Source organism: Malus sylvestris, chromosome 13 (assembly GCF_916048215.2).
Source record: "Malus sylvestris chromosome 13, drMalSylv7.2, whole genome shotgun sequence".
In the NCBI taxonomy this organism is placed as follows: domain Eukaryota; kingdom Viridiplantae; phylum Streptophyta; class Magnoliopsida; order Rosales; family Rosaceae; genus Malus; species Malus sylvestris.
This window is the reverse complement of record NC_062272.1, coordinates 6595009-6620219: the sequence shown is the minus strand read 5'-3', so window position 1 is coordinate 6620219 and position 25211 is coordinate 6595009. Positions and strand designations below refer to the sequence as shown.

At 38.8% G+C, this 25211-nt stretch overlaps 5 protein-coding genes across 6 annotated transcripts; 2 read left to right on the top strand and 3 right to left on the bottom strand.

The window, feature by feature from the left end:
* Positions 1-4674, bottom strand: LOC126597572 (uncharacterized). Its single transcript, XM_050264369.1, has 14 exons — positions 4428-4674; positions 3858-3996; positions 3494-3751; positions 3066-3240; positions 2866-2927; positions 2513-2676; positions 2320-2417; positions 1892-1950; positions 1672-1806; positions 1320-1585; positions 1062-1221; positions 825-915; positions 683-733; positions 1-592 (listed from the first exon to the last, which is right to left on the bottom strand). The coding sequence occupies exons 1-14, from the start codon at positions 4487-4489 to the stop codon at positions 372-374; spliced, it is 1941 nt and encodes a 646-aa protein (XP_050120326.1). The 5' UTR covers positions 4490-4674; the 3' UTR covers positions 1-371.
* A 4236-nt stretch (positions 4675-8910) lies between these two features.
* LOC126597569 (protein PECTIC ARABINOGALACTAN SYNTHESIS-RELATED-like) lies at positions 8911-12894 on the bottom strand. The gene is made up of 11 exons (XM_050264367.1): positions 12536-12894; positions 12362-12412; positions 12183-12273; positions 11994-12070; positions 11190-11278; positions 10803-10922; positions 10585-10701; positions 10278-10421; positions 10061-10184; positions 9769-9960; positions 8911-9542 (listed from the first exon to the last, which is right to left on the bottom strand). Exons 1-11 carry the CDS (start codon positions 12845-12847, stop codon positions 9183-9185), a joined length of 1677 nt encoding a protein of 558 aa, XP_050120324.1. The 5' UTR covers positions 12848-12894; the 3' UTR covers positions 8911-9182.
* Positions 12895-13655: 761 nt separating this feature from the next.
* LOC126597571 (ribose-phosphate pyrophosphokinase 4-like) lies at positions 13656-16556 on the top strand. The gene is made up of 8 exons (XM_050264368.1): positions 13656-14146; positions 14260-14575; positions 14680-14775; positions 14895-14963; positions 15312-15440; positions 15525-15624; positions 15729-15858; positions 16364-16556. The coding sequence occupies exons 1-8, from the start codon at positions 13776-13778 to the stop codon at positions 16377-16379; spliced, it is 1227 nt and encodes a 408-aa protein (XP_050120325.1). The 5' UTR covers positions 13656-13775; the 3' UTR covers positions 16380-16556.
* A 604-nt stretch (positions 16557-17160) lies between these two features.
* LOC126597568 (uncharacterized) lies at positions 17161-20693 on the bottom strand. The gene is made up of 10 exons (XM_050264366.1): positions 19721-20693; positions 19474-19631; positions 19307-19390; positions 19157-19209; positions 18978-19059; positions 18515-18622; positions 18209-18332; positions 17964-18049; positions 17519-17826; positions 17161-17392 (listed from the first exon to the last, which is right to left on the bottom strand). The coding sequence occupies exons 1-9, from the start codon at positions 20589-20591 to the stop codon at positions 17608-17610; spliced, it is 1785 nt and encodes a 594-aa protein (XP_050120323.1). The 5' UTR covers positions 20592-20693; the 3' UTR covers positions 17161-17392; positions 17519-17607.
* Positions 20694-22584: 1891 nt separating this feature from the next.
* Positions 22585-25089, top strand: LOC126597566 (protein POOR HOMOLOGOUS SYNAPSIS 1-like). Of its 2 annotated transcripts, none has more exons than XM_050264365.1 (9): positions 22585-23008; positions 23537-23653; positions 23743-23808; positions 23914-24008; positions 24091-24284; positions 24388-24486; positions 24590-24642; positions 24757-24784; positions 24933-25089. In XM_050264365.1, exons 1-9 carry the CDS (start codon positions 22706-22708, stop codon positions 24989-24991), a joined length of 1014 nt encoding a protein of 337 aa, XP_050120322.1. In that variant the 5' UTR covers positions 22585-22705; the 3' UTR covers positions 24992-25089. The 2 variants fall into 2 exon arrangements, with proteins under 2 accessions (XP_050120322.1, XP_050120321.1); XM_050264364.1 differs by having other exon boundaries at positions 24754-24784.
* Positions 25090-25211: the final 122 nt, after the last annotated feature.

Genomic DNA, 25211 nt, shown 5'->3' with positions numbered 1-25211 from the left:
TTAGGAGCAGGAAAAAGGGCAAACAATATATAATTCTTATATTTACTGTTAAAATTGGTGTAAAGATAAGCATACAAATAATGGATGATATTAATCACAATTTAATAAAAAGATAATAAAAAAACTTGATGTGAATAATCGAAAGGGACCTAATCCAACTAAGTGGACTAAACCCAATAATGACTCGCAAAATCGGACTTATATTATTGCCCGGCTTTTGCCTTCCATGATGGGGCCTGCATACCACAGATATTACAGCATGTGCCACTCCCTTTCCTCTTTGGCTTGTTTCTTCCCCTTTTGCTTCAATTGCTTGTAGAAAAAGAAAGAAAAGGAAGGACAAGAAGCAAAACTACGCCCCAAAAATGCACCTAACTACAGTGCAGGACAATCAGTGCAACCCCGTGTGGTACAACCGAAAATGAAATTGCGTCGCGTACTACGCCTAAGTACCGTCCCGTCCATACTTCCGATCCTTCGCAGGAACCTCTGACCAATTTTGTCATTGGAAGTTCTCTGGCTAAGTCTGCTCTTTCTGCAGTTATAGTAGACCATTTGCCGAGCAAATTGAAAAACGCTATGTATATTTCTCCTGCAATTGCAGAAATGCAGACAGAATTACAATTTGACAATTGAGAAATATGCAATAGTCTTGCATCGACAGTTGAGAAATATGCAAAACCTTTTCTTCCAGTTGCAATCCAAGAGCGGGCAACATCGTTAATGGCCTTAGCTGAACAGGCGATCAACTTGTAAGCTAAAATCATGATTCATACATAATTTCAAAACTCGCTGACAGAATCAATGCGCGAAAAGGCACTCACGTTTTATCTTATTGCCTTCAAAAGGATCAATTCTTGCACAGAGGCCAGAATAACTATTCACCAAGGTTCCGTTGGGGTTTAACTCCCACATCTGTTAAGATCAAATATGTCATTTCAAAAAGTCACTCAACCACGGGACAATGCATTTCGTAGACCTTGTTTAGATTGGACACTCAATGGTGTGTGCAAGATATCAATTCTGTATACATTAAATATATGAATTGGGACTGAGGATACCTGGTTCGCATCCCATCTACAAGGTGAAAAGAAACCTCTCTTAACGTCCTTCGAAGTAACCTTTCGTTTAGGAGAAGCATGCAAGCAGCGATCTGTTCCATCACTTGCTAATAAATTGACCTTCCCCTGATATTGATGTTTGTCCGTTATGTCTTCATCTCTATATCAGCAGTGGAGCCAAATTTATCAAATTCCTAACAGCGCAAGTAAACATAATAAAACTGAGAAAAATGATCAGCAAAGCTAAAGAACTATTACATTGCTAAGAGCGAATCTCTCTTGTTTAAGCAAAAAGGTGCCTGATGTTTGCTCCTTGAGTTTTCCGTCCAGCAGATGTGTTCAAGATCTCGGTCAAGAAATTGAGTGGACCAACCAATTGCTTTCGCATCTGCACAGGTAGTGAGACCAAAAGCATGTGTATTTGAAGTTTTTGCATTTGTCAGATGTCTTCTCGATTGCCAGGTGTGAAACTGATCATCATTCTTAACGGCCCTTGCATTCACATTACTGGTAATGTATGAAAACTGTAAATGCAACAAAACAAGATTTTACGTTGCTACCACGAACAATTTTTATTCTTAGGATTATATGAGTTATTTATTCAACATACCTCCCTATTATTTGAGCTAAAAGAATCTATCTCCAGCACGACGTCATTTGTGATGATTCTCATTAATTCATCTGGAAGTTTTCTCAAATCTCCTCCAAACATGAGAGGAGACCTGGCAATAGACCACAAAGTCATCTGTGAAAATAAATGCACAAGGTCAAATTGATTGCTCAGCTAATCGGAAAGGACTTAAAAGACCCACTTGTCCTCATGCAAGTACCTGTGTTCTTTGCTCCCCTAAACCAAGATTAGTCCATCTGTGAGGACCGTGATTTGAACCTAAAATTTTCAAAACATAAAACAGAAACTATGAGAACCACGCATCAAATATAGAACTCAAATTTAAACATTTCAAACTAATAAGGTGCATTTCAGATTTTCTAGATTTCCAGGAGATAAATAACCCTGCAATGCCTTATAATGATGATTAATTCTAGAACTATCTGGTTGAAGTTGCTCAGCCGAATTGGCATGGATAAACTTGGTCCTAGATATTGAACTTGATTGTTTTGGCACTCAAATGCATCGTGATGACAACCCATCAGCATGAAAGCAAGCACATCAGGCAAGCATCAATAGAGATCATTCATCTATCTAAGAATATTAATAGGAAAATATTCATTGCCATATAAAGGAAATAAAGATGACCTGGATCGCTAAGCCATCCCAACGGGAGCATATCTAAGTCAGGCCATGACTTCCCCAGCAAGCCTTTGGCTCCTATCATATTGGCAGCAGCAAAATCCCTGATACGAAATGTATTGTGTTCAGCACACACAAAAAACAAAGAATATGTGAATTCAATCTGAACGAAACCTTGAACTGAAAAACAAGTCATCACCTGGTTATATCAAAATGGGCTAGAACATCTCCCCATGAATCCCAATCATCCCCAGTTATACGGTACATGTTGACCATCCCACTTATAGCCTTGGCCATAGCAGGAGTTACTCTGGTTCCAGGAGATAGAGAATACAATATAGGACGCTCAAGTTGCTTCAGAATCTGGTAAAGTATGCATTATTTGTTAAGCACCCACTCTACACCACAATATCGCTGAAGGATACATGTGTGTACGTGTGTGTGTGTGTGTGTGTGTGTGTGTGTGAGAGAGAGAGAGAGAGAGAGAGAGAGAGAGAGAGAGAGAGAGAGAGGAGAGAGGGGGGGGGGGGAGGGATGGGAAGCCAGTCTTACCTCTGAAATATAGGTTATTTCGGGTACATCTAAGTCTTCACCAAACACGCAGTCATTTTTCACTGCAAGGGGGTGGGTAAGAGAAGCAACCAATGATAGAGTTAGCAAGAGATAAAGCATGGACTTGGCTAATAATATCAGGGGAAGTATACTGATGCAATCTTAACATTGAACCAAACATGGTAATTTTTGTTAATTACCAAAATCAACACCCCATTCAGCATACTGTTTATAGAGTGACCTCAAGAAGGCCTTTCCAGCACCCAACTCGGTATTCACACTCATGAAACCGTTGTGCATCCATGCGCATGTCCTCTCCTTAATCCCTATATCTTTTGCAGTCCATTTTCTTCCAGCCTCTTTGTAAGCAGTCCCCTGATAAGGAACGAGAATAAAAACTCAAGCACTGAGATCAATTGCCATTACCAAGTCTTTAATTTTCCCCCAGTACACCACTTATGTTTTTGAAGTTAAAAATGAATTACGTAAGTGTGTGCTTTCTGAATCTTTGTTAATGATAAACTACTACAATATTCGATTCATCCTCCAAACTTATGTATGATCACTACAAAAATGAGAGTCTCTGTACATTTTCTGAATCTTTGTTGGTGGGATTAAGTAGTATTACCGTGTTGGGGTCCAAGATAAAGGCATTCGCATTTACTGCCTGTGTACTTATTCCTCTCATGACATGAATCCCGAATTTCAAACCGAGGCTATGTACTTTTGCTGCCACTTTAGTGAACCCCTTCCCACCTCTCGACGAGGGCCACCTAACAGGATCAGGTATAGGCCTCCCCCACTCATCGATCACATCAAACCCAAGAGAGTCAACATAAGCGCCTGGAACTTTTCTCCTATACCACAGGTAATCCACCACAGCATACTGCATTGAAGTGAAAAAACAAAGATACATAAAAACACACACACATACAAATGAATGCGAAAAAAGAAAAAAGGAAATCGAATTCTTATTGTATTCCAGCAAACACCTCATATCCATGAGGAAGGAGCTGCTTTGCCATGATTTCGGCATTTGTGGAGAACTCTTCCTCTGAAATAGTCCAGATAAACGAGTCATACGAGTTCCAACCTCTGGGCGGGGTGCTAGCGCGATATTGTGATGATACCCTGAAATCAGTACACATTTGGAAACACGATTTGCATCACAAAACCAGAAACATTGAGATGATCAAACTAAAACAAATCAGTAACAGAAAATCACCGATTTGTACCCAAAACAAATCCTAATAAATAACTAAAACAAAATAGTGATAACATGTATGCATCCAATTGGTTACTTGAAGTTTACAGATTGATGTTCTTTTAATTGGGAGCAATTATTTGAGCTCAAAAACCCAAAAGAACAATCTTTTGGGGTGAACAAATGCAAAATATGAACAAACAAATGGGCAAGTTGCAATTAACAATTCAGAAGTGGAATCTCACAGAAACACTGAAACAAATTCTGGGTTGTCGAGTTAGTGATCAACAGCAAAACACAGAGCAAGTGAAGAATTGAAGATGATGAAATGGTAAAAAGTAAGAGTGGTTTTTTTTACCTCTGGCTGAAGAGACCGAGTAAGAAGCAGAGAAAGCTGAAGAGGAACAAGGAGACATTCATGGCTAAAGTAAAGGCTGAAGCTTTAACTCCAGTCCTGGAAATTCGATTCCGATCAGACCAGGCCGGGATTCAGGAGATGGAGATGGAATCAAACAGCGGGAAACGGAGTTAAGGATGTTTAATTAATCCTGCTCCTTTGTCATGGGGCTTGGAAATGACGACATGCCATTTAAACAAGAAGAAGAAGAAGATTAAAATGTTTTTGTCTTCCGGAATTTTGTTTTGTTGTGCCACGCTTGAAGTTGACGTGGGAGACATATTACGTCCGATGTACGTGAACCCATGTGATTTCACAAAGAATATTTAGCGAGGATCCTCTCTCATAATCATGGTGATCGGCCAGTGCCAACTTCTAGGAAAAAAAATTAATTGGGCTCAACAATAGATGAAAATAAGTTCTCTTCAATAACCGATTTAAAGAATTTTATGCTTATAATTAAAACAGTTTATATTATAACTCAATATGTAAAGATAATTTGTGCAAAACAAAAAATCGATTAAATATAAGATCGTTTGGTCATTAAACTGTACAAAAACATATGAACGGATTCGATAAATGAACTGTGAACCATTTATGTATTTATTACAATTGATTGACTAAACAACCTTAGTTTTAATTAATTGTTTGTAGATGTAATATTTGCATAGTAGTTATAATATGAACGATTTAAATCATAAGCATGAACTTATGTGAATTGGTTGCTAACTAAGTGCTCGTTTGGATATGCTTTTAAAATGACTAAAAGCATTATTGGTGAAAATGTTTTTGGAACCAATCCTTAATAAAAATGCAAGTAAAGTCTGGAAAATCACTTAAAATGCTTCCTAGAAGTAGCACATAACTAGTACTTCTTGCAAAAAGCACTTTAAGTGCTTTTGGAACCAAAAAACATTTTCTCTAAAAACTTTTTTAGTCATTTTAAAAGCACATCCAAATGAGTCCTAAATTAAGGAGAAACTTCTCCTCAGGGAGTAGTGAAACCTTTCTAATAATAAAGAGCCAAATTCCAAAAATGAGATTTGTCACAGCCCGTCCCGAATTATTACTATCGACGATGGAAAATGACGGTTGTATCCTTGGACGTTGAAATTGTAGTGTGTGTGTTATGCTTTGGGACTTAGATGTTATTTTCTTTGGTTGGTTGGTGACCCACGTGGAACACACATACACACTTTCACTCCCCCTCTCTCTCTCCTTCCCGTGCACTCTCTCTCTCCTCCCTCTCGATTTCTCCTGTTTCCGTCAACCTTGTACGAACGAACGTCAAGTTCACCATTCACGCACGGATCAATGTTAAAAAGGTAAGGTTCTTGTTCCCTACAAGCTCCTGAGTCCATTTGTACCATTTTTAAGACCTGAAAACCTCAAAAACCCCGAGAACTTTAACCTCCGATTTGGTGCACTGTTCATGCACACGTAAATGTGAAGGTTTCAGTGGATTTTAAGCTCACATAGAGCTTTAGAAGGCCCTCACGAAGCTCGAAGAAGAAAAACCAAGCGACTTGGACGTCGGGATCGTCAGTTTCAAGTTTGGCCGGTTTTCCTCAAATTTCTCCGGCGAGATTCCGTGATCTTTGGGGCTTTAAACAAGTAAGGAAATATTCTACAAGTTAAGAGCTTCAATTTGGTACTGGTTTCATGAATTTTGGTTGAAAAACGAGTGAGATATCAAGGTTTAAAGAAATTCCCAGTTTCCGGTGCTGGCGACGGTCACCCGAGTTCTGATGTTAGGGATGACAGAATATTCTGTCAACTTTGACGGAATATTCCTAACGGCGTTGGTTAGTTTTAACGGTTTCGTTACTTTTAACGGAATATTCCTAACGACGTCACTGCTATCGTTAGTGTGCCTGGCACATGCCCGTGCGTGGGCACTGCATCTGGCTGTGCCTTGGCCGGCGCGTGGGTGGTCGGAAAATTTTTCTAAAAATATGGGGATGTTCGTAAGGTTGTGTAGATCACGTTGGTATATTCAAACACCCCATTTGAGCATTGTATAAGAAGTTATTAGCTAGTTTTGTCTATGTGCTTTAAATAACGTTTTTATAGTTATTTCGCATATAGGGGAGGCTTATCCCGAAGACGAGCACAGTCAAGGGCGACTCGGGGGCTACGACCCTTCGACATACCAGTGAGTATGCTTTTGGTTTTTAGTATATATTTATATACTTGATATTTTCCCAGAAAATGCGTTTAAATGAAAGTATGCTTTGAATGCCATGCATCTAAATTTATATTTCGTATATGAATTAGTATATGATGCATATATATATATATATATATATATATTATTGTGGTGCTGTGGACGCTCAGGTAAGCCTAGGTGAGTTATGAATTCTAAATGTGATTAAGGTGATGATTAATTGAGAAGCTTAGAGCTCATAAACATGCACCTAGGGTGTTAATGATTAGCCAGAGATATAACACATGCCTGTTATTATAATGTTACCTCCCGCACCATGTGCTTATATTGGATCCAATTTAGGTGCACAGTCCTATCATACAGACCATCATAGGTGGTTCTGACTCGTAGGTGACTAGCGATTTATCGCCCAGCTATCATGAGAGAGTAGTATCAAGCATAATTATATTACAACCGGTCTTGTCATACAAAGCCCTTTTTAGTGGTTCCGACTTATGTGCAGTGTAATGCCGTATAGGTCATATTAGTGACTCCGTCTAGATTGACTAATGAGTTATGAATTTAGCTGTACATATTTATGCAGAGGTTTCAGCTAATATGTTGTTTTCCATGAAGTTATTCTCACTTGAATTACTTATTTTGTTATATCTTGGCATGATATACTAATGATTATGAATATTTGAAGCATGAATTGAATTAATATATTTACGTATATATATTTATGCATATGCTTATATTCTATTTCTGGGAAAAATTATACATGTTTTACGGTGAGGGGTTAGAACTATTGAGAAATGAAATGGTTTTGTAAAACATTTGCTTTTTTCCATTCACGTTTTATGTTTTGCGCCCCTCCAGGTTTTAGGTAGATTGCTGTTGGTGGCGTACGAGGATTCCAGCGGTTCTGAAATATATAAATAATTGTAGGACATCTTATGGTACTGTATAATTAGTACTTGTCCTACTGGACTGCACCTAGACTTTCTATGCTCTGATTAGGAGTGTTTACACTTGTATCTCTCTCTTAACATTTCCTGTTTATTAGTGCACATTAGTAGCTTTCGGTTTTTGTTTATTCGTATAATATTTATCTTTATCGCTTTCGCACTGTGTACATGGCTACGTCATCCTCACGTGACGGCCAGCATGCTTTGATCTTGATCGGGGTGTGCCAAGATTAATTATTGAATGTTTTTTTTATTAACGTCATGATCAATTAAACGGTTTAATTAAAACACAGATATGGTTATTGATCGTATTAAATGGGTTGAGGTGATCTTATCTTTTATTTTATCTCATTTCATAGTACCACTATTTTGTTAAGATCTTAGATTTGGATTTAAGCCAAATAAACAAAATATGCGCCAAAAATGGGCTTTTAATAATAATGGCATGTAACTAGGCACGAATATCTCCATGTATAAAAAAAATCTGCTTGAATTTAGGTTTTTATTTACATCTTCTATTGAATATGGATAATTTACTTCTGTCATTGAAGATTTTTTTGGCAAATAAAATATCTAAAATGTCCATTTGAAAGCATTTTGCATCTCCCATAAAAAATGCCTTAAGACTATCTCAAACTTTTGGGCTAAAACCTAAAATTTTTAACTCAAAAAATTTAGGTTTTAACCCATAAACAATTTTTTTACTTCAACCCGTTAAAATTTTAGTCTCAAATCATTAAATAATGAATTTAGGCTATTTTTTTTCTTAAAGTAACTTTGTTAAAAGAAGAAAATTATGTAGACTATTATAATTTAAATTTATGAATATTTTAACTTAAAAATATTTACATTCCGATAAATATTGAAAAATCACTAATCGACATCATAAAACTTGTGAAACATTATGAAAGAATATGAAACACATAAAAGAAATTTTTTTTTAATTACTTTAGCCGTTGGATTTAAATTTGGATCACTAGATATTTTTTTTTACTGTTGGATTTCATCAAATTATATCTTAACCGTTGGAATCAATGAATTTATAAATATAAAACTAAAAAAAATATACATATATGATGAGTTTAGCCCACAAATGAGTTGTGAGTTTTAACTCATATTTGCCCCAAGGGTTGAAGCAAGTTGGGGTAAATTTAGAACCTAAAATTTAAATTTTACTTCAAGAGTTAAAGTAGATCTAAGTAAAAATCTTTAGTTTGACTTTTCATAAATTACGAGTAGTAAAATAAAAAATAGATTAAAAAGTACTAAAATAAACTAAACACCACTAGGCTGCTAGGTGCTACAATTATGGATCACAAAAATCAGCATGGACCACCTGAAAAACATCTTTCACATTCCTCTAATAATTTACACAGTTCTGATGATACAAGCAAAAACTATCTGTCGTTCTTGACACAACCCCAAAAAAGTTTGATGCATGCCCTGGTTTTTCCTCAATTTTCTTCATCACATAGTGCAACATTCTTTCAAACCTTTCGGGTAGAAGTTCAAGATTTCATCTCCCAGGTATACGTTCTCCGAGCTTTTGGAGGAGATGCGCCTCAACAATCGACTGTCAAGTTTTTCAACCATACGTTCTGTTCAAGCTTTACACATGCATGGGGTTAGAGGGTTCTCCCACAAGTCGTAGTTTGGGAAGGTCGCTTCTGGTAATCCAGTTCGTGTTTCGTGGGTGACTACTACATCGTCTGCAAAGGTGGCCCACCCCATGTAAGGGTCCCCAAAAGATTTAGACATCAGCCCCTTGTCTGGTTTTATTGATTTTTGACGATGACCCATGTACCGGCGTGCCCCTATGATCAGCTTAGCAAAGTTGCCTCCGTGGGTCATCACGAATACATCAGACTTCAAGCACACCAGGAAGTCAAGCGCTGCCAAGCTAGTCACATGCTTCCTGAATTTATCCAACTCCGGCTTAGCTGCCAACTCTTCTTTCGTTACCTTTATGAATAGTAAAATGAGCAGATCAAAACAGTGTCCACATACATATCCCCTAATTATTCTTATTCGGAATCTCATTTTCTATATTCAACAGGTAGTCCAAGTAAGATGCTCTAAATAATGGAAAAAAGGTATAATCTTTTAGATCTAGTTGAAACTAATGAGCCGTCTTCATCAGACAAGTTCAGTCAGTAGAGCTATGGTAAACAAAAGTAGAGGTGCATACCAGATTTGGGAACATGTTCCTCAGCGGCGCCATCCTGTTGTGGCCACCATAAACCTGTCCTGAAGCAACATAAATTTGAGTTTCCTTAGGATAGCCCATTGCTCGAAGAATGACAGCCACTTCCCCAGGCTCAAGGGGGCATCGCCCTTCCTTTCGCTTCTGCAGGGCTAGTTGCCATAGATGGGTACCATTCTACATACCAAAATCACCATCAAAAGAAAAAGAAACACAATAAGACAGATATTCTTTTAAGATTCTGACTCCATAACGTAGACCTAGATATTTTATTTACCTTGTATCGTCTCGGCCATTCTTTATATCTATATTTTGCCATTAGAGCTTTCTCTTCCCTTGTGCCCACAAAATCACAGAAAGATAAGCCTACCATTCCTTTCTCAAACCTAAGATGAAGGGCCCTGCAAGTGTAGAATTGTTAGTGAAGTTAAGGTACAATTACCAGAAATCTGAATGGATTTTAAGCTCACTTTCGTAGTGCCAATGTTACATACATATAAGGATTGGAACCTCCAGTGCGATTTCTCATCCTTGATGCCAACAGATCAGCCATCTCCTCTATCTCGGGAAGAAATTTAAGAGCATGATAATTCACCCTGCACCTTAGCCTGTTGATTTCTTGAGGGACATTGTCATACCTGAAACCAGAGATGTATGAAATTGTTAGCTTGTTATGCATTGTTGATTTCTAACAGATATAAACGCTTACATTTTTCAAAGACAAAAGAAACTTTCAGTCCTTTTCTTTCTACAAGAGTGTGACTTCTGGACAGCAGACTATTATAAGAATTCCCAACTTACCCGAGTCGATCGACAAAAGGTTTTAGGGCCATTATCTTCTTCTCCTTAATTCGTGGCAGAACATTGTCTATGTAAAATTGTGCAGGTGCATATTTTGGAATGTTCTTTACTGTTCGTCTAAAGAAAAAAAATTCACAAATCAGTGTGAGTTGCAGAGAAAAATCCTTACAAATTGGAGGGAGGGGGAGGGAGGGAGGGAGAGAGAGAGAGAGCTTAACCTTATACTTGTAAATAGCTCAGTTTTGTCAGTAAACCACTCAGGAATATCACGAACAATTCTTACATCATCCTTCAGGTAATCAATGAAATGGTCAACATCAAAGATATCTTCAAACTTCCTGCAGACATTGTCATACTCAAATCAAATTGGAAGCATAAGAGATCCCAAAACAATATCTTATGAAGCAACTTCAAATAGGGATATTTCCAAAAGATCTTTAAAAAGCATGAAAGCAATAAGATTACAGTTCTTCAAGATTTGTAACAGAGACCATTAACATAAAAATGGTATTTTCCTGTTGTTTAATCGTGTATATACTTATATACTGGTTTTACGACTTTACACTATTATGACAGTGTGTATAAAAATAGAGGCAAAATCTCACGTTTGGTCTTTCCAAATCTGGTCCTGCTTCAGCACAGGCAAAATAAGGGTGGCATTCATTATTTTAGCCACAGCTACTGCATTGCATATCTGCATGGAAACGATATACATTAAAGTTCACATACAAAGATAAGGCAGAATCATCTGGCTTTAACTTTCTAAAAGAGTAATACAAATAAACTTACAGAACCATATCTCAAACTAATATGCAAATAAGCAATCAGAATAGTGCAAATCTCCACCATTATAATTTAATGGAACAATTGCTTTTCGTACACCATAGAAAAGTAATGGAAAATACGGGGTTGAAAAAGTAGATGAGTGAACAATTTTGTGTGTGAACAAAGAAATTCAGCCAAGCTACAATGTCATATAAAAGATCAGTCAAGCCCTTATGACGACAACAACAGCAGAGAAAATGTAATGAGCTTAAACCCAATGAAAGAGCGACAAGCTAACACACAAACACAACAAAACGACTGCATTGCCGCATCAGCAGACAAGCTGTTGCCTTAGTCAGGCATCCATCCAGGTGGACACCAAGCAGGAAAACATAATATGGTTGAAGTTGTACAAGATGAACTATTACAGCTAATTACTGGTGACTAATTGGTAACAGTCTGTGGCCATCACTTAACATTACAACCAATGCTCAGGAGCTCCTGAAAAAACTCTCCATAAAATTCTAAAATTGTTTTCTTCCATTTTCTCTAAGTTCTCATTCACTTCATACTCACAATGTGCAAAAATTAGGGGAAAGAAATTTTCTTGAACAGATAAACAACATGACGGAGCAAGAACGTACTGCAATTCTTTGCTGATTTAGACCACCTTCAGCGTGAATAAATATGTACCCAGTTGTTTCGTTTTCGGGTGGAAGATCTGCACAATGCCAGAAAGATTCTAAATTTAGAACGGTAGAATTAGACATAGTATTAAAGAAGATCACAGAGCCAGTGCATCAAGTCAACAACAAAACAAGAGCTCAGCTCACCTGAAATCCCACCAAGGTGGCGCTCGGCACAGGGCTTCCAAGATGTGGTTGCTGAATACGGATTCTCCCACAGCGAAGGGGTTTCCTTGACCTAGAAATGTAAATTTAAGTTCAACAATCTCACAATTACATCACAGAAATTCCAATATTGACCAAGCAAACAGCTTTCCCCAACTTACATGAGGACAGTGAAGAGTAATTCCATCTTTTTTACACAAGTAAGGAGCATTCTGCAACAGAAAGCCAAACAAACCAATTGAAAAACATCGAATTGCACAGCTCTAAGCAAGATTATCTTATCCAATTGCCAAACACTAGAAATCCAAACAGGAAAAAGCACAAAGAAGCCATACCACTCGTTTCACGATCGCCAGAATCGAGACCAGGCCGAGGATTGCGACGGCGATGACAATGAAGAGTGAGATCCTGGAGCTGTTGGAGTCGTCGGAAATGGAGGGGCAGATGGATTGGAAATAGGAGAGGAAGGGACGGTCGCGATCTTTGAAGGGGGGGCGACCGCGGCCGTCGTCGTCGTCTTGGGGCTGAGTGTCGGAGATGAAAGGGGAGGAGTCCTCGTCGCGCTTCATTGGAGAAGAAGTGGCTCGAGCCCCCATCGAGATCGAGTGCCTGAGCTCCGCCATGGCTCGTTTCGGACTGTAAGTCATGTTTCTTTTGAGGTTTTTCTGGCTTCTGGTTTGTTAAATGTGGAGTGGGGTAAAGCCAAAAGCCGATGTAGCTTATTTTAACCTAATTAGTGTAATGATTCTTTAATTAAAAATCTGTAATTAACTTATCAAAATACGTAGTTATGATCATTTTTATTGTTAGATCCTACATCATTCAGGGAATAGATCTTCTATGCCTTATATACATGCTCATCTCCATTAACACAAGGCCTTTTGGAAGCTCACTAACTTCGGGTTCCATAGGAACTCCGAAGTTAAGCGAAAAATGAGTCAGAGCATACCCAGGATGGGTGACTAGAGAGTCTCTCAAACTCCATTGTAGCAATGATCATTCCAACATGACTTATTTTGACATAATTCTGATAGGGCTGACGAAAATGACATAATTCTGACGGGGCTGACGAAAATAATCATAGCTACACATTTTAAAGAGTTAAAAAATCAATAGCAATAGATTTTTAGTTAAAAGACCATTATTTCAATTGGATTAAAATTGAATAACCATTTCTACAATTTTCTCTTATTTTTGTTTATGCGCAATGGAAATGACATTTTCGGACATTTAGACTAACTTTAACCCTGAAATAAGTCTCAAAATTGGATTTGGATTGTATGTCCTCTCCATCTCATACCCTTCATATGCCCTCCTATTTTTGTGATCACGGACGTCAATATTTTATATTTCTATTACTTTTTATTTTATTATTTTTATAAAAAAATTAATATAAAATATTAACGTGACTTAATCGTGATCACATAATAGAGAATATACGAGGGCATGGGAAGGGCATAGAATGGGGAGGGAGACAATCCAAGTCCCTCAAAATTTGCTTTCTATTCCCGTCGAAAACACGCAGACACAGAGCCAAGGAGCTCGGCACTCTACAAGCACACCAGTGACCGCTACATGGCGGCCACTCGAGGCCTCCCGTCTTCCTTCCAAAACCCTGCCTTCCCACCCGGGCCCAAATGTCCCATTCCTTCCTCCGCCGCTTTCCATATCAAAGCCTCCACCTTTACGAAGAAGAAGCAGTACAGCAGCAACATCATCAGGTGCGACAACAAGAGCTTCGGCCACCCGCACAACCTGACCATCGAGCGGGACTCTCCGGTTCACGTCTTCCGCGATGCTTCCGAAGCCCAATTGTCAATGGCCTCCGATTCGGCAGGGAAGAAGGAGAAGAATGTTTGCCTTTTCTACTGCGCCGAGACCAAAGCCCTCGCCCAGAACGTCGCCGCCCAGTCGGACTCCATCGTGCTCCGCAGTATCACGTGGAGGTAAGAGCTCCGACTGCAAGCGTGGCAATTGGGCATTTTGCCTCCAAGAATTTAACTTTCGTTTGCGGGATTTGTTTCTGTTGCTTCAATTTTGTAAATTTGGATTCTTTTAGGAAATTTGATGATGGGTTCCCCAACATTTTCATACCCAATGCTCAAGGAATTCGAGGGCATCATGTGGCGTTTCTGGCCTCGTTTAGCTCCCCGTCGGTCATTTTCGAGCAGTTATCTGTGATTTATGCATTGCCCAAGTTGTTCATCTCCTCATTCACTCTGGTGCTTCCATTTTTTCCGACGGGGACTTCAGAGCGTATGGAGGATGAGGGAGATGTCGCCACTGCTTTCACGCTCGCCAGGGCATTGTCGAACATTCCCATTTCGATGGGAGGCCCTACTAGTTTAGTCATCTATGATATCCATGCCTTGCAGGTTTTTCTATACCACATTTAGTATACAAAATTGTCTTCTCTTAGTAATGAGCAATGTGCAATGATTTCTGACCGTGTTGTTTTGATTGTTTGTTGCGTGTTTAGGAGCGGTTTTACTTTGGAGATAATGTCTTACCGTGCTTTGAGAGCGGGATCCCTTTGCTCAAAAATAGGCTTCAGCAGCTCCCTGATTCCGACAATGTAAACTGTGTTTCTCCTCCCCATCTGTTGAGTCCTAGAATCGTAGATGGCGGCAAGGAGTAATTATTCAAAACATTTCTTATTTCTGACATTGTGTGATGAATTTCTTCACAATTCAGATATCCATTGCTTTTCCTGATGATGGTGCATGGAAACGATTTCATAAGCAGCTGCATCATTTCCCAACAGTACGCTATGCTTTCCTTTTCCTAATAACAAGGAGTATATATCTCCTGTGCGCGTGTGTGTATGTTTAGTTGAAGCATATATATGATAATTGTCTTATTTTCGTCGCGTTTATTCTGGTTATTATGACTTAAAGGATCTGATCATTGATGCATGTGCAATACTCCTCATAGTTATTCATCTGAAAGCTTATAGTCTTGTGTATAAGGTAAAGCTAAACAGCGTTCGTTCAACTAATGTTGTGCCATCTCCTTCGCTGACATTTTCATGGGCCTTACATTTTCTGCGTGACGGCTTGTTTTAATTTATGTTTCTCGCCAACTGCCTAACCTTCAAAAACTTGAATGCAGATTGTCTGTGCTAAAGTTCGGGAAGGTGACCAACGAATCGTACGTATTAAAGAGGGAGACCCTAGAGGACGACATGTTGTGATTGTTGATGATTTGGTTCAGTCTGGTGGTACCTTGATCGAATGCCAGGTATCCAGATCCTGAGCAAACTTCTTACCTACTGCCTCATAAAGTTAATCTGAAATTCCATATTACGTTCTCATCTTGTTTTAGAAAGTTTTAGCCGCCCATGGAGCAGCAAAAATCAGTGCTTACGTAACACACGGGATCTTTCCTAATCGATCATGGGAACGCTTTCAAAGTGATTACGGAGGTATTACATGCTCTACTTACCACTATATGGTGCTAACTTGTCTGAGACTCTCCAAGTACAATTTCTAATTCCCTTGTGCATTCCTTCCTTCTCTTCCCAACCAGGGCACCCCGAGCATGGGCTGACCTACTTCTGGATTACGGACTCGTGTCCACTGACTGTGAAAGATGTGAAGAACAATCCGCCGTTTGAAGTTCTTAGCCTTGCTGGGTCCATAGCGACTACTCTGCAAATGTAAGAGTAACTTCGAAGCACTAGTTAGAAAGTGCCTTCTCTTTGGTTTTTGTTATGTTTTTGCCCCACCCTTTCTTCCTATGACGGGGTTGAATCAGGCGTAGAGAACATTAAAGCACTTGAGAATCCGGATGCGGCGAAGAATTTTTCACCTTTTTAGCAGATATGGTAGCCAACTTTGGAACTTCGTTTACAATAAATTGGTTCGGTCCGTCAGCCATAATGTAGCTCTAGGGATAGAGCAAGAACGAATAACTGTTTATAACGTGCAAAGTGGTTCTAGCATATACTTTCTTAAGTTATGGATTTTCGTAGTGTAATTCAACGATCGGAACCATTCAGCTTTTAAACTCTTTCAAGGATTATTCGTGCCAAATATGCCTATGTCAATATTTTGTTAGCTTTTGATTATCTACATTTTCATTTCAATTTTATCTAGAGAATTGTGCCTTTTTTGGTCGTTTTAAATGACGCATTAGTTTTGGATTTGGATGATTTTTTGCAGGATGGCCCATGAATGAAGACCTAAATATAGACGTCGCGCTCGTTTAAATCCATCATGGGATTAGCTTGACCATAACTTGAGAAAGCTACGGACATCCTTATTATAGAAAGCGTGTACGCATAAATAATACATGTCATATATTTACAGGCAAAACAAACAAAAACTTTCGATATTTATTAAACTCTCTTACAAATGCTGGTTCGTTCTGTGCTTACAAGTAAAAATTAATTAGTAATTACTCAAATTAATTAATAAAAATGATTTTTTATTTTTTTAAGTAAAACAATAACGTTAATAAGTTAAACCGTTAATTTGTTAGTTAGGGGGAAAATGGGTGAAGATCAAACCGTGACAAGCATAGGCATGATTTCCGTTAGTCCGTTAACAAAATGGTTTTTGTAACAGATACGCGATCAATTCATTCTTTGCCTAAAAAGTGCAGATCTGATGTACAGATTTAGGTGTAATTTGGGATTGAGGTGATTAAAAAAAAGAAGTTTTAACGAAAAGCCCACGGTTCTGTTCACTTTAACGAAAAATCACATTTTAACACTAAAAAGTCAAACCTGATACTATTCACTTTATCCTTTTTTTTGTCCTTATCATTAAAACTCAAAGTTTTCAAGCCATTTTCATTAGTTTTCCTTAAAAAAAAAGCTGGTATGAAAAAAGCTAGGAACTTTTTTATGTTTGGTAAACATTCAGCTTCAGTTTTTTTTCACAGTTTTGGGTGAAAAAAGCCAAAAACAGGAAGCTGCAAAACCCAACTTTGAAAAAACGGCTTTTTTTCACATCACTTTTACATAAAAATTTACCAAATATTATAATGCTATTTTTTTTTTCAAAAGCATTTTTACAAAAAAGTTTACTAAACACTCTACAGCTTTATTTCACAGCCACTTATTCTCACAGCACAGCATAAACAACTTTTTTTCAAAGCACAGCAATACCAATCCAGCCCTTAACCCATAAGGCCAGCTCCCAAATCTCCACTTCTGCAACTCCAAATTCATACCGCGCAACCACCTCCTGCAAGATAATGGCGACATGTGTATCACAACTCACGTATAACATATAACATTCGGATTAAAGATTCAAGCGGATGCATGATAAATTGATAACCAAGTGATGAAAGCGAAAAATGAGCACAAGTACCTGTAGTTTGAGCAAAACTAAAACACATCCCTCCGCTGCTCCTCCTTTATCGCAATATCTATCTATTGAAGACTAATTCCGGGCCTATATCACACTTCGTTTGATACTTTTATGTAATTCAAGAGCTTTTTTAGAGCCTTTCCACTGTCAATTGCCTCTCTGGCTCTATCCAGGGCAGAGGTTATGTCTTCTGCACCATCACATCCAAGTAAGTGATCAATCATTCCAGCATTCAACACTATTCGATCATAAGCTGGTCCCTTTTGACCGTGGAGTGCTGTTAACCCCAACTCTATATTCTTCACGACCTAAACTCGCAGGAAAAGTAATTATTTGTCACAAATTGCTGGCTTGTAGAAAATGAAAGTGCAAAAACCTGTGTGCGCACACGCACTTGTGTGTGAGTGAGAGAGAGAGCATGCCGCAAGATGGAAAGGGACTCTACCGATCTATCAGTTCTTGGAGTGTCAGTGGGTTCAAAACCATAGTCTACGGCATTAACCTCTAGACTGAAGCTCTGACGTGAAACACCTGCAAACCAAACTTTCAAGAGTCAGTCCCTCTGGTAGGATATTTGATGCAAGAATCTCAACATTTGAGGCAGCTACATAAACAACACAGATCTTTGAAACTACTATTACAAGTGGTTGAGAAAAGACAGAAAATAACATAAGGACTCAAAGAACAAACCATCAACTTCACAAGAGGATGCAAAACTTGTTGAACGAAACCCCGAACAGTAGTTTACAGGAAGTCCTTTTGATGAATTTAGTGAGCGCAATCTCGTTGTCATCGAGAGAGCTCCTTCCTCACCCTTCAGTAATAGTAAAGTTAGACGGTAGTAGTTTATTTGAGTTACTCGGTTGATTAAAAAATAGTTGAGCTAGACTTATAAACTCTTATGTCTAAGATTTCAAAAGGGTTGATTCAAATGTATTAAACACTGTACTATTTGAAGCACCATCCTCTTAAACTGCACAATAGCAAAGTACCAACCTTCACCACCAAGCCAGCATTGACACCTCTTCTTTTCATAAGCATTAAGAGTGGCTCCTCAAAACCTTCATGATAAAACCCGGCAACAATTGCTTCCTTCCCACGGGCCTGTTGAGAAAGCAATAGATATTTCATATCTCTGTATGGTGCATCCCAAATTTGTATAACAATGCTAGGGTACTTATCACTTCAATCAATATTTCGATTGGAGGTATTGCATGAGAAAATTATGTTATTTGTTGATGCCTACTAATTTTTCAGAATTTAAAGTAGATAAATGAATTGCATGGTAGGTAAACAAGTATTCTGCATACGTACTATTTTGTGTAGATTCTAAATTTTACACAGATTTCTCTGCATAAAAATGCCAGTCGAGGTTTCAATGTGATATTTTATTTTTCAGGGAATAGAAATAATAAACCATACTAACAAGTTATCAAAAGAAAACAGTGATGTTGCTTACCTTCACAAATTGCTGAACCTTTTCAGTTGTCGCCAGTGGGGGACGTTTCTTAATATGCTCTCTCAACTTAACTAATGAATATCTGCAGAAGTCAAAGAAATGTCGTTAATTATCAGTATCATCCCAATTACAGTAAATACTAAGCTGAGCGTGCCAAAATGTTGGCTAGAGATTCACACAGAGAAGGGCGGGCTTCGCGTTGACTTATATAGGCAAAACCAGTGTCTTCATCCTGAAATAACAGAATAAAGAATTAAACCACAACCCGAAAGACATAAAAACAAAGGAGTGAGTAAGCATGGCAAGAAATATATGGGAACCACAGATACCTCAAGAAGTACTTTTGCTTGCGACGGGGTAACACTCGTATTTGCCCCCATAAACTTAAGCATCTGTTCTTCAGTAACACCTCCCTAAAAAAAACCAGAAACATCATTACTCCGGCTTTATTAGTTTCTGTTATCAGTCAATTAGTTGAGCGGGGATGAAATATCACCTTAGGCGGCATCCAATACAAGCCGTGAAGCAAGCAAGATTCCGAATAGCAAGATCGAACCGCAGCAACAAACAATGTGCTCCTAAAGAAACGAGTGTTGCCATCGTACGGTTCACCATAGTGGGTAAGTGATTTAACATCAGCAATTGGAGTATCACCTAATTAATCAACCATTAAGCAAATAATTCATCCTCTGAAGAAAAAATTAATAGAGACTAATTGGGATATTAATTAGACTAGAGCTTACCGAGTTCATCATCAAATGCAAGGCAGTAAGCTTTCAGCTCACGGTCCGTTTCTCTGTTCATCCGCTGACCAATCAACAATGCCGAAAGCAACGCTTCACTCACACCATCGGACGACGTTCCATCATCCACTGACTTCAACGGAAGAACGTCTCGCAGCACGCCTTGGACTTCTTCGAATCCGAGGTGGCCGCCGGCGAGGACCTCCCGGAGGGCGCCGACCAATCTCATATCGCTCGCGCCGTTCCCGACGAAATGGGGTCCGATTGAGCTTCCCGCGCCCATCAACGACCCCTCTGGATCGGCAATGAACACCACGTCCGCCGGAAGAGCCCGAACCAGAAGCGGCCAGAACCGGTTCATCGCGCGGGTCTCGCCCTCGCTCCACTGCGTCGCCTCCGGAAAAGCGTTGGCGCGAATCGACATTGCCGCGAAAAATGCGCCGAGCTGCGACTTCGACACCGGCTCCTCATCCTTCAGCTCGCCCTTAACCGATCTGTAAATGGTATCGAGCACCTTGAATGCCTGATCCTCGCTGAGAGGCTTGGTCTGTGTGGGGCCCGTGCAAACCCTAGTCTGAGCTTCCAGCACCGTCTGATTCGGCTTCGGAATATCGGAGCACCGATACGAAGACGAAAACGTCGGGTTTCGGGTATCGGATTCCGGGATGTTTGATTTTTTGATGGTGACGGATTCCAATACGGCTTTGGTGGTTAAGGTTAGTTTTCTTCCGGTACGGCGGCGGGCGGTATATGCGGGAAGGTTGAGGAGTGTTTGGGTGAGAGAGTGAGTGAGGCTGCGATGCTTGGCGGTGGTGGAAGTGGTGGAGATAGAGGTGAAAAGAGAAGGTTCTGGATTGAGAAGAGATTTCATGGTTTGCTTTTCTTCGCTGCTGTGTTTTCTTCTTCCTGCAGCTGGCGCTGCTTCGGGAAGAACGCAAAACTGGAGATAGCGCCCACGCTATAAACCTTTTGTTTATTATTCTTCAACGTTCGAACGTGGTTTTTATTTTTGAGAAATGCTAAAAGCTAAAACGTTAGTTCGAAATTAAATTTGAAGATTAAATTTGTAAATTAAATTATGTGTTATTAATATGAATAAATATGTTTAATGTTTAAGTAATAGACTAATTATCAACTTACATGTTTTTTAGTTTTTAAAATTTTATCAACAAATTTAGTCTCACTAGCATTAATCAAACTAAAAAATATGACTCTCTTTCACTTTTTTTTCTATTGTATAATGTGGTTACTGTAGTCGGCGTTAAATTGTGAAGTGGTAAAAAGTCCATGAAGAATAAGAGAGCTTCCTTAACATATTTCTGTTACATTTTTTTAATACTAAAGTGTGCGGGCATTGAGCTAAGTCACACAATAGTTCAAAAATAATAAGTTGGTTCAAATTTATTTCAACAAAAAATAGAACTTAAGAATGTGTCAATAATAATAATTTGTTTTGAATTCGTTTTCGACCAAATAAAACTTAAGAAGATGTTGCATATCTATGGAGATGAAAGATGAGTAGGTATGATAGCAACCGCGTGATGCAGATCAAATGAAAGAGGAGCAGGTGGAGAGGAAAACATGATAACACGAAAGTAGGTGAAAAGGATGTATACTGAGAGAAACAGCCGAGATAAAATAGGAATTTAGGATTTAGGTGTCAGTGTTAGAGAATAGAAAATGATTTATTTGCAGGGCGATTGAGTGTTGAGTTTCAACTATATATTCTAGAGTCAAAATTTTCTTATTTCATAAATTATTGTAATATTTTCAAATCATTCTTTTTTTTAATAATAATAAAAAAAATTATTAATATTTTTATAAGTATTTTGGGTTAATGATCATTTAAATATTTCAGTTACGTTCATATCACAAAGTTCACAACAATTATAGTTGCTCAAGTTGTTCGGTGGTAACCATTCCACCTTTAAGATTTTGGATGTTTTAACGAAAAGTTCGCGGTACTGTTCACTTTAACGAAAAAACCACATTTTTACACTAAAAAATCAAACCTGATACTATTTACTTTACCCTTTATTTTGTCCTTATAGTTAAAACTCAAAATTTTCAAGTCATTTTCATTAGTTTTCCTTTAAGATTTTTTACTGACTTGATCTCGTTCAATCAATGGGCCAATTTTTGGTTCAATAATTACATAACTAATCATATTCGAACTCAACTACAAAGAGATAAACATACTTTCTTAATTAGCTTGCCTGACTCACACATGTCGAAAAGAAATATAATTAAGCAAATAAGCAAAAGATTTTGCAAATAATGCTCTGCAGTAACAAACATGAACATGTTTATGTATCATGATGCAAGTTGATTCCCACAAATTTATCTTTCCATAATAACTAATTATTTAACTCACCAACGTTATTACTTGTGAAAAAAATAAGCAAAAGATTTTGACACCTAGCAATTAGTTAATTAACAAATTAAACTCTTTTATTTGTGGTAAATAATTTATGGTTGTCTATAAAGAGCGCAGATACGTGGCAGAGAAATTTTTTAGCCTGATCGGAAAATAAATGGTACATTACGTATCACTAAAATTTAAAAATTTCAAAAATAAAATTTATGATTACTTATATAAAAACACGTGATGTACTATCTGTATTCCGGTCACAATGAAAATTTTATCGACGTAGCGACCTAGTACGAACCCTCACACCTGACCACTGTCACCACTCCCTCGCCGAGTAAGATTCTCTCCCCCCCTATTATCATCCATTCTCTTACACTCTTCTTTTTGTCTTATTCTCTATATAAAAAAAATTCAAAACAAGATGTAAATGTGACGTAATTGCAACCGTTTAAATAGAAGGCGGAAGGGAAATGAGATTAGGAGGGGAGAAAATCTACTCCCTTACACAAGTCACTCCCTTGTCCTTCTGAATTCACTCCGTTTCGTTTTCAATTCGGCTGCGTTGGGGCCAAAAAGCATAAACCCAACGACCAATAGAGCCTTGAAACAAACAAATGGGGGACCTCACTGCTCTTGCTTTCTTACCAAGGAAACGTAGAGGGAAGAACCCGGCGAAAACGACTTCCGGCGCCGCCGTCAGAGAGCGGTGGGAGGTCCATTTCTCCCGCTTCTTCCGCTACCCTCCGGCCCACTCCACGTGTCCTGATCTCGTTCCTCTGTCCACCAGGATCAGAAATCGATCTCCAGCTGGCAACTGGGTCTCCTCCTCCTCCTCCTCCCTGGCTATGCTCCAGCTCGCTCACGATCACTCCTCCTCCGACGTCCTCCTCACCGTCTGCTTCGCCGGCAGGGTTATGGTGAGGCCACGTTTTCTCTCAGGGATTTTGAACTGTCGATTCCGTTTGGTTGCCGAGAAAATCAATGAAAATGGGGACTCAATAAGTAGGCCTGTTTTCCATACGTACACTGCGCATTTTCTCAGCAACCAAACGGCGTTTGAGCTCAAACGCCGTCTGTGATATGATAAATAAAACGAGTAATTGTAATTTGTAAGTGCTAGATTGTTTACAGCATGCTTCTGCCGGAGATTAATCATACGGCGTCGTCCTGGCTTGTTTCCGAAAGGAGAAGCTCATGAACTGTAGCCTGTAGCCTTGTAACCTTGCAGGCAAAGTATTCGATGGACGTTCACTGTTAGATATTAATTAATTAGCTGTTAAGTTCCCATTAGTTTCCTTAACTCGTGTTTGATTATTTCCTTTTTGATACGTAAAATGCTTGAGCATTTAGGCCAGACTCTCTTTGTCCCCAGTTTTTCGGTGTCGCTGAGATTCGAAGATTTCATCTGGCAACTCTTTGAATGATTGTGATTTAACATGTTGCAGGAGGAGCACTATGTTTCCAAGCTGCAGTATGTTTGGCCTCACGTTTCATGCAACCCGGGACTTCCTGCCAGGGGTACCAGGGCCGTGTTTATCGGCTACCGAGACTGCATGGGCGAGGCAAGCCGCAATGCTTCTTTTTAGGCTACATGGATACAAATTATTAGTTGAAGAACTCACAGTGCCCTTGTGTTGTATCTTGTTTGCAGGTCCAGAAGTTCGCGTTGCGATTTTTGTCAGTCGATGAGGCAGAGAGATTTATGAACTCTTTGAAGGTGAATCATTGTTGCAAACAATGTACCGTGTGTTTTTAGATAGACACAAGACATTTTCCTTTGTATTGCAATGGTAATGGTGTTACGATTGGTTTGTTTTTTCAGGCGATTTTTGACATTGAACCTCCTCGTACTGACATGGGATCTGAAATTTCAGCACAGTCTGAGTTCACTTATTCGACTGGACCACCCCTCGAACGGTAAAAACAAAACCTGCTATCTTCTAAATTCTTCTTTTTCCCCTTGATGAGAAACTGTGATGGTGTTTTTCTGTGTTTCCAGGGTTTGCACGGACTTTGTCATGACTCCGGCTCAGATTTATACCGCTCAAATACCGCCAAGCTTCGGCAGTGCAGCTCAACAATACTCACAGGCTCAGCAGATGATGCACTTTCATAACTTTCAGCAAAACCTTCCAGTCGTTCGTCCAGGTTTCACCGCATTGCTGAATGACTATCACCACGCCGTTGAACAAGGTAAATTACTTATTTTCCGACAATTGAACACGGTAGAATGTGTATTCCTTTGCAGAAAACCGGCAAATTTACTATCATTAATCACAATTGAATGTACGGGCAGCACGATCAACTGTATCAGAGGCGGTAAATCTCAACTCCCATGTCATGCCTCCAAGTTTCACCTCATGGCTTGGGAACTCTCAACTTGTTTTTGAACAAGGTACATTCGTCGCCTTAGCAGTAAATGGAAATTTCACTCAACGAAAAATTTGTTCTGATTCCATGCGATGAACTGAAACATTGTCCTTGATTGAATGACTCAGTGGCAACACAAGAAGTCATTTCGCCGGAGGCCAATCTGATATCCCAACTCGCGGTAACTATTTCTAACGCCTCAAAGTTTCTCGTCATAGACGATGTTCTTTGTCAGCAAAACAATGTGATTCCATGCGATGAAGTATTAACACAAATGTAAATGCTTGTGCAGCAGAGTTACAGGGGAGATGCTTCCTTCCAAGGTAGCTTCACTTTATACCTTTTTACCTTCTTACCTTCTTTCCTTCTTTCTTTCTGATGAGAATCCTTTTAAGGTAAGTTATGATCTGCTGCGACGCGTGAAATGCTAATTTGTTTCTAATTATTTCTTTCTTCCCTGTTATTTTCCAGATATGTTGAGTAACATGGAGAGAGTTATCAGTGAAATGGGGGGTGATTTGACTCTCTAGTTTTTCATGAGCTCTGTCTCTAAGATTTGTATATGAAGGCTTTAACCATCTCATTTTATTTGATCTTTTAATGATATGATCTAGGTTGAAAGTTTTAATTGGAGGTATTTTAATTCTTTCTGCAAGATTGTCACTAGTACTACATTTTAATAGTATTTCTCGTCATTTTGTGAGTGAGAAATTCTAAGTTTCACTCCCGTGTATAGTGAGTATAGTGAGT

Bases quoted from the DNA above. Each gene is read 5' to 3' on its own strand.
- LOC126597572 (XM_050264369.1), bottom strand. From the start codon at position 4,489: ATGAATGTCTCCTTGTTCCTCTTCAGCTTTCTCTGCTTCTTACTCGGT. The intron at 734-824 runs GTGAGTGCCTTT...TCGCCTGTTCAG, and splicing joins TGAAGGCAATAAGATAAAAC to CTAAGGCCATTAACGATGTT. The intron at 593-682 runs GTTTTGCATATT...CTGCAATTGCAG, and splicing joins GATTGCAACTGGAAGAAAAG to GAGAAATATACATAGCGTTT.
- LOC126597566 (XM_050264364.1), top strand. From the start codon at position 22,706: ATGGGGGACCTCACTGCTCTTGCTTTCTTACCAAGGAAACGTAGAGGG. The intron at 23,809-23,913 runs GTGAATCATTGT...TTGTTTTTTCAG, and splicing joins GATTTATGAACTCTTTGAAG to GCGATTTTTGACATTGAACC. The intron at 24,785-24,932 runs GTAGCTTCACTT...GTTATTTTCCAG, and splicing joins GGGAGATGCTTCCTTCCAAG to ATATGTTGAGTAACATGGAG.
- LOC126597571 (XM_050264368.1), top strand. From the start codon at position 13,776: ATGGCGGCCACTCGAGGCCTCCCGTCTTCCTTCCAAAACCCTGCCTTC. The intron at 14,576-14,679 runs GTTTTTCTATAC...TTGCGTGTTTAG, and splicing joins ATGATATCCATGCCTTGCAG to GAGCGGTTTTACTTTGGAGA. The intron at 15,625-15,728 runs GTATTACATGCT...CTTCCCAACCAG, and splicing joins CTTTCAAAGTGATTACGGAG to GGCACCCCGAGCATGGGCTG.
- LOC126597569 (XM_050264367.1), bottom strand. From the start codon at position 12,847: ATGACTTACAGTCCGAAACGAGCCATGGCGGAGCTCAGGCACTCGATC. The intron at 12,274-12,361 runs GTAAGTTGGGGA...TTACATTTCTAG, and splicing joins TTACTCTTCACTGTCCTCAT to GTCAAGGAAACCCCTTCGCT. The intron at 10,923-11,189 runs GTGAGATTTTGC...CAATGTCTGCAG, and splicing joins CAGATTTGGAAAGACCAAAC to GAAGTTTGAAGATATCTTTG.
- LOC126597568 (XM_050264366.1), bottom strand. From the start codon at position 20,591: ATGAAATCTCTTCTCAATCCAGAACCTTCTCTTTTCACCTCTATCTCC. The intron at 19,632-19,720 runs GTAAGCTCTAGT...TTGATTAATTAG, and splicing joins TGCATTTGATGATGAACTCG to GTGATACTCCAATTGCTGAT. The intron at 19,391-19,473 runs GTGATATTTCAT...GGTTTTTTTTAG, and splicing joins TGTATTGGATGCCGCCTAAG to GGAGGTGTTACTGAAGAACA.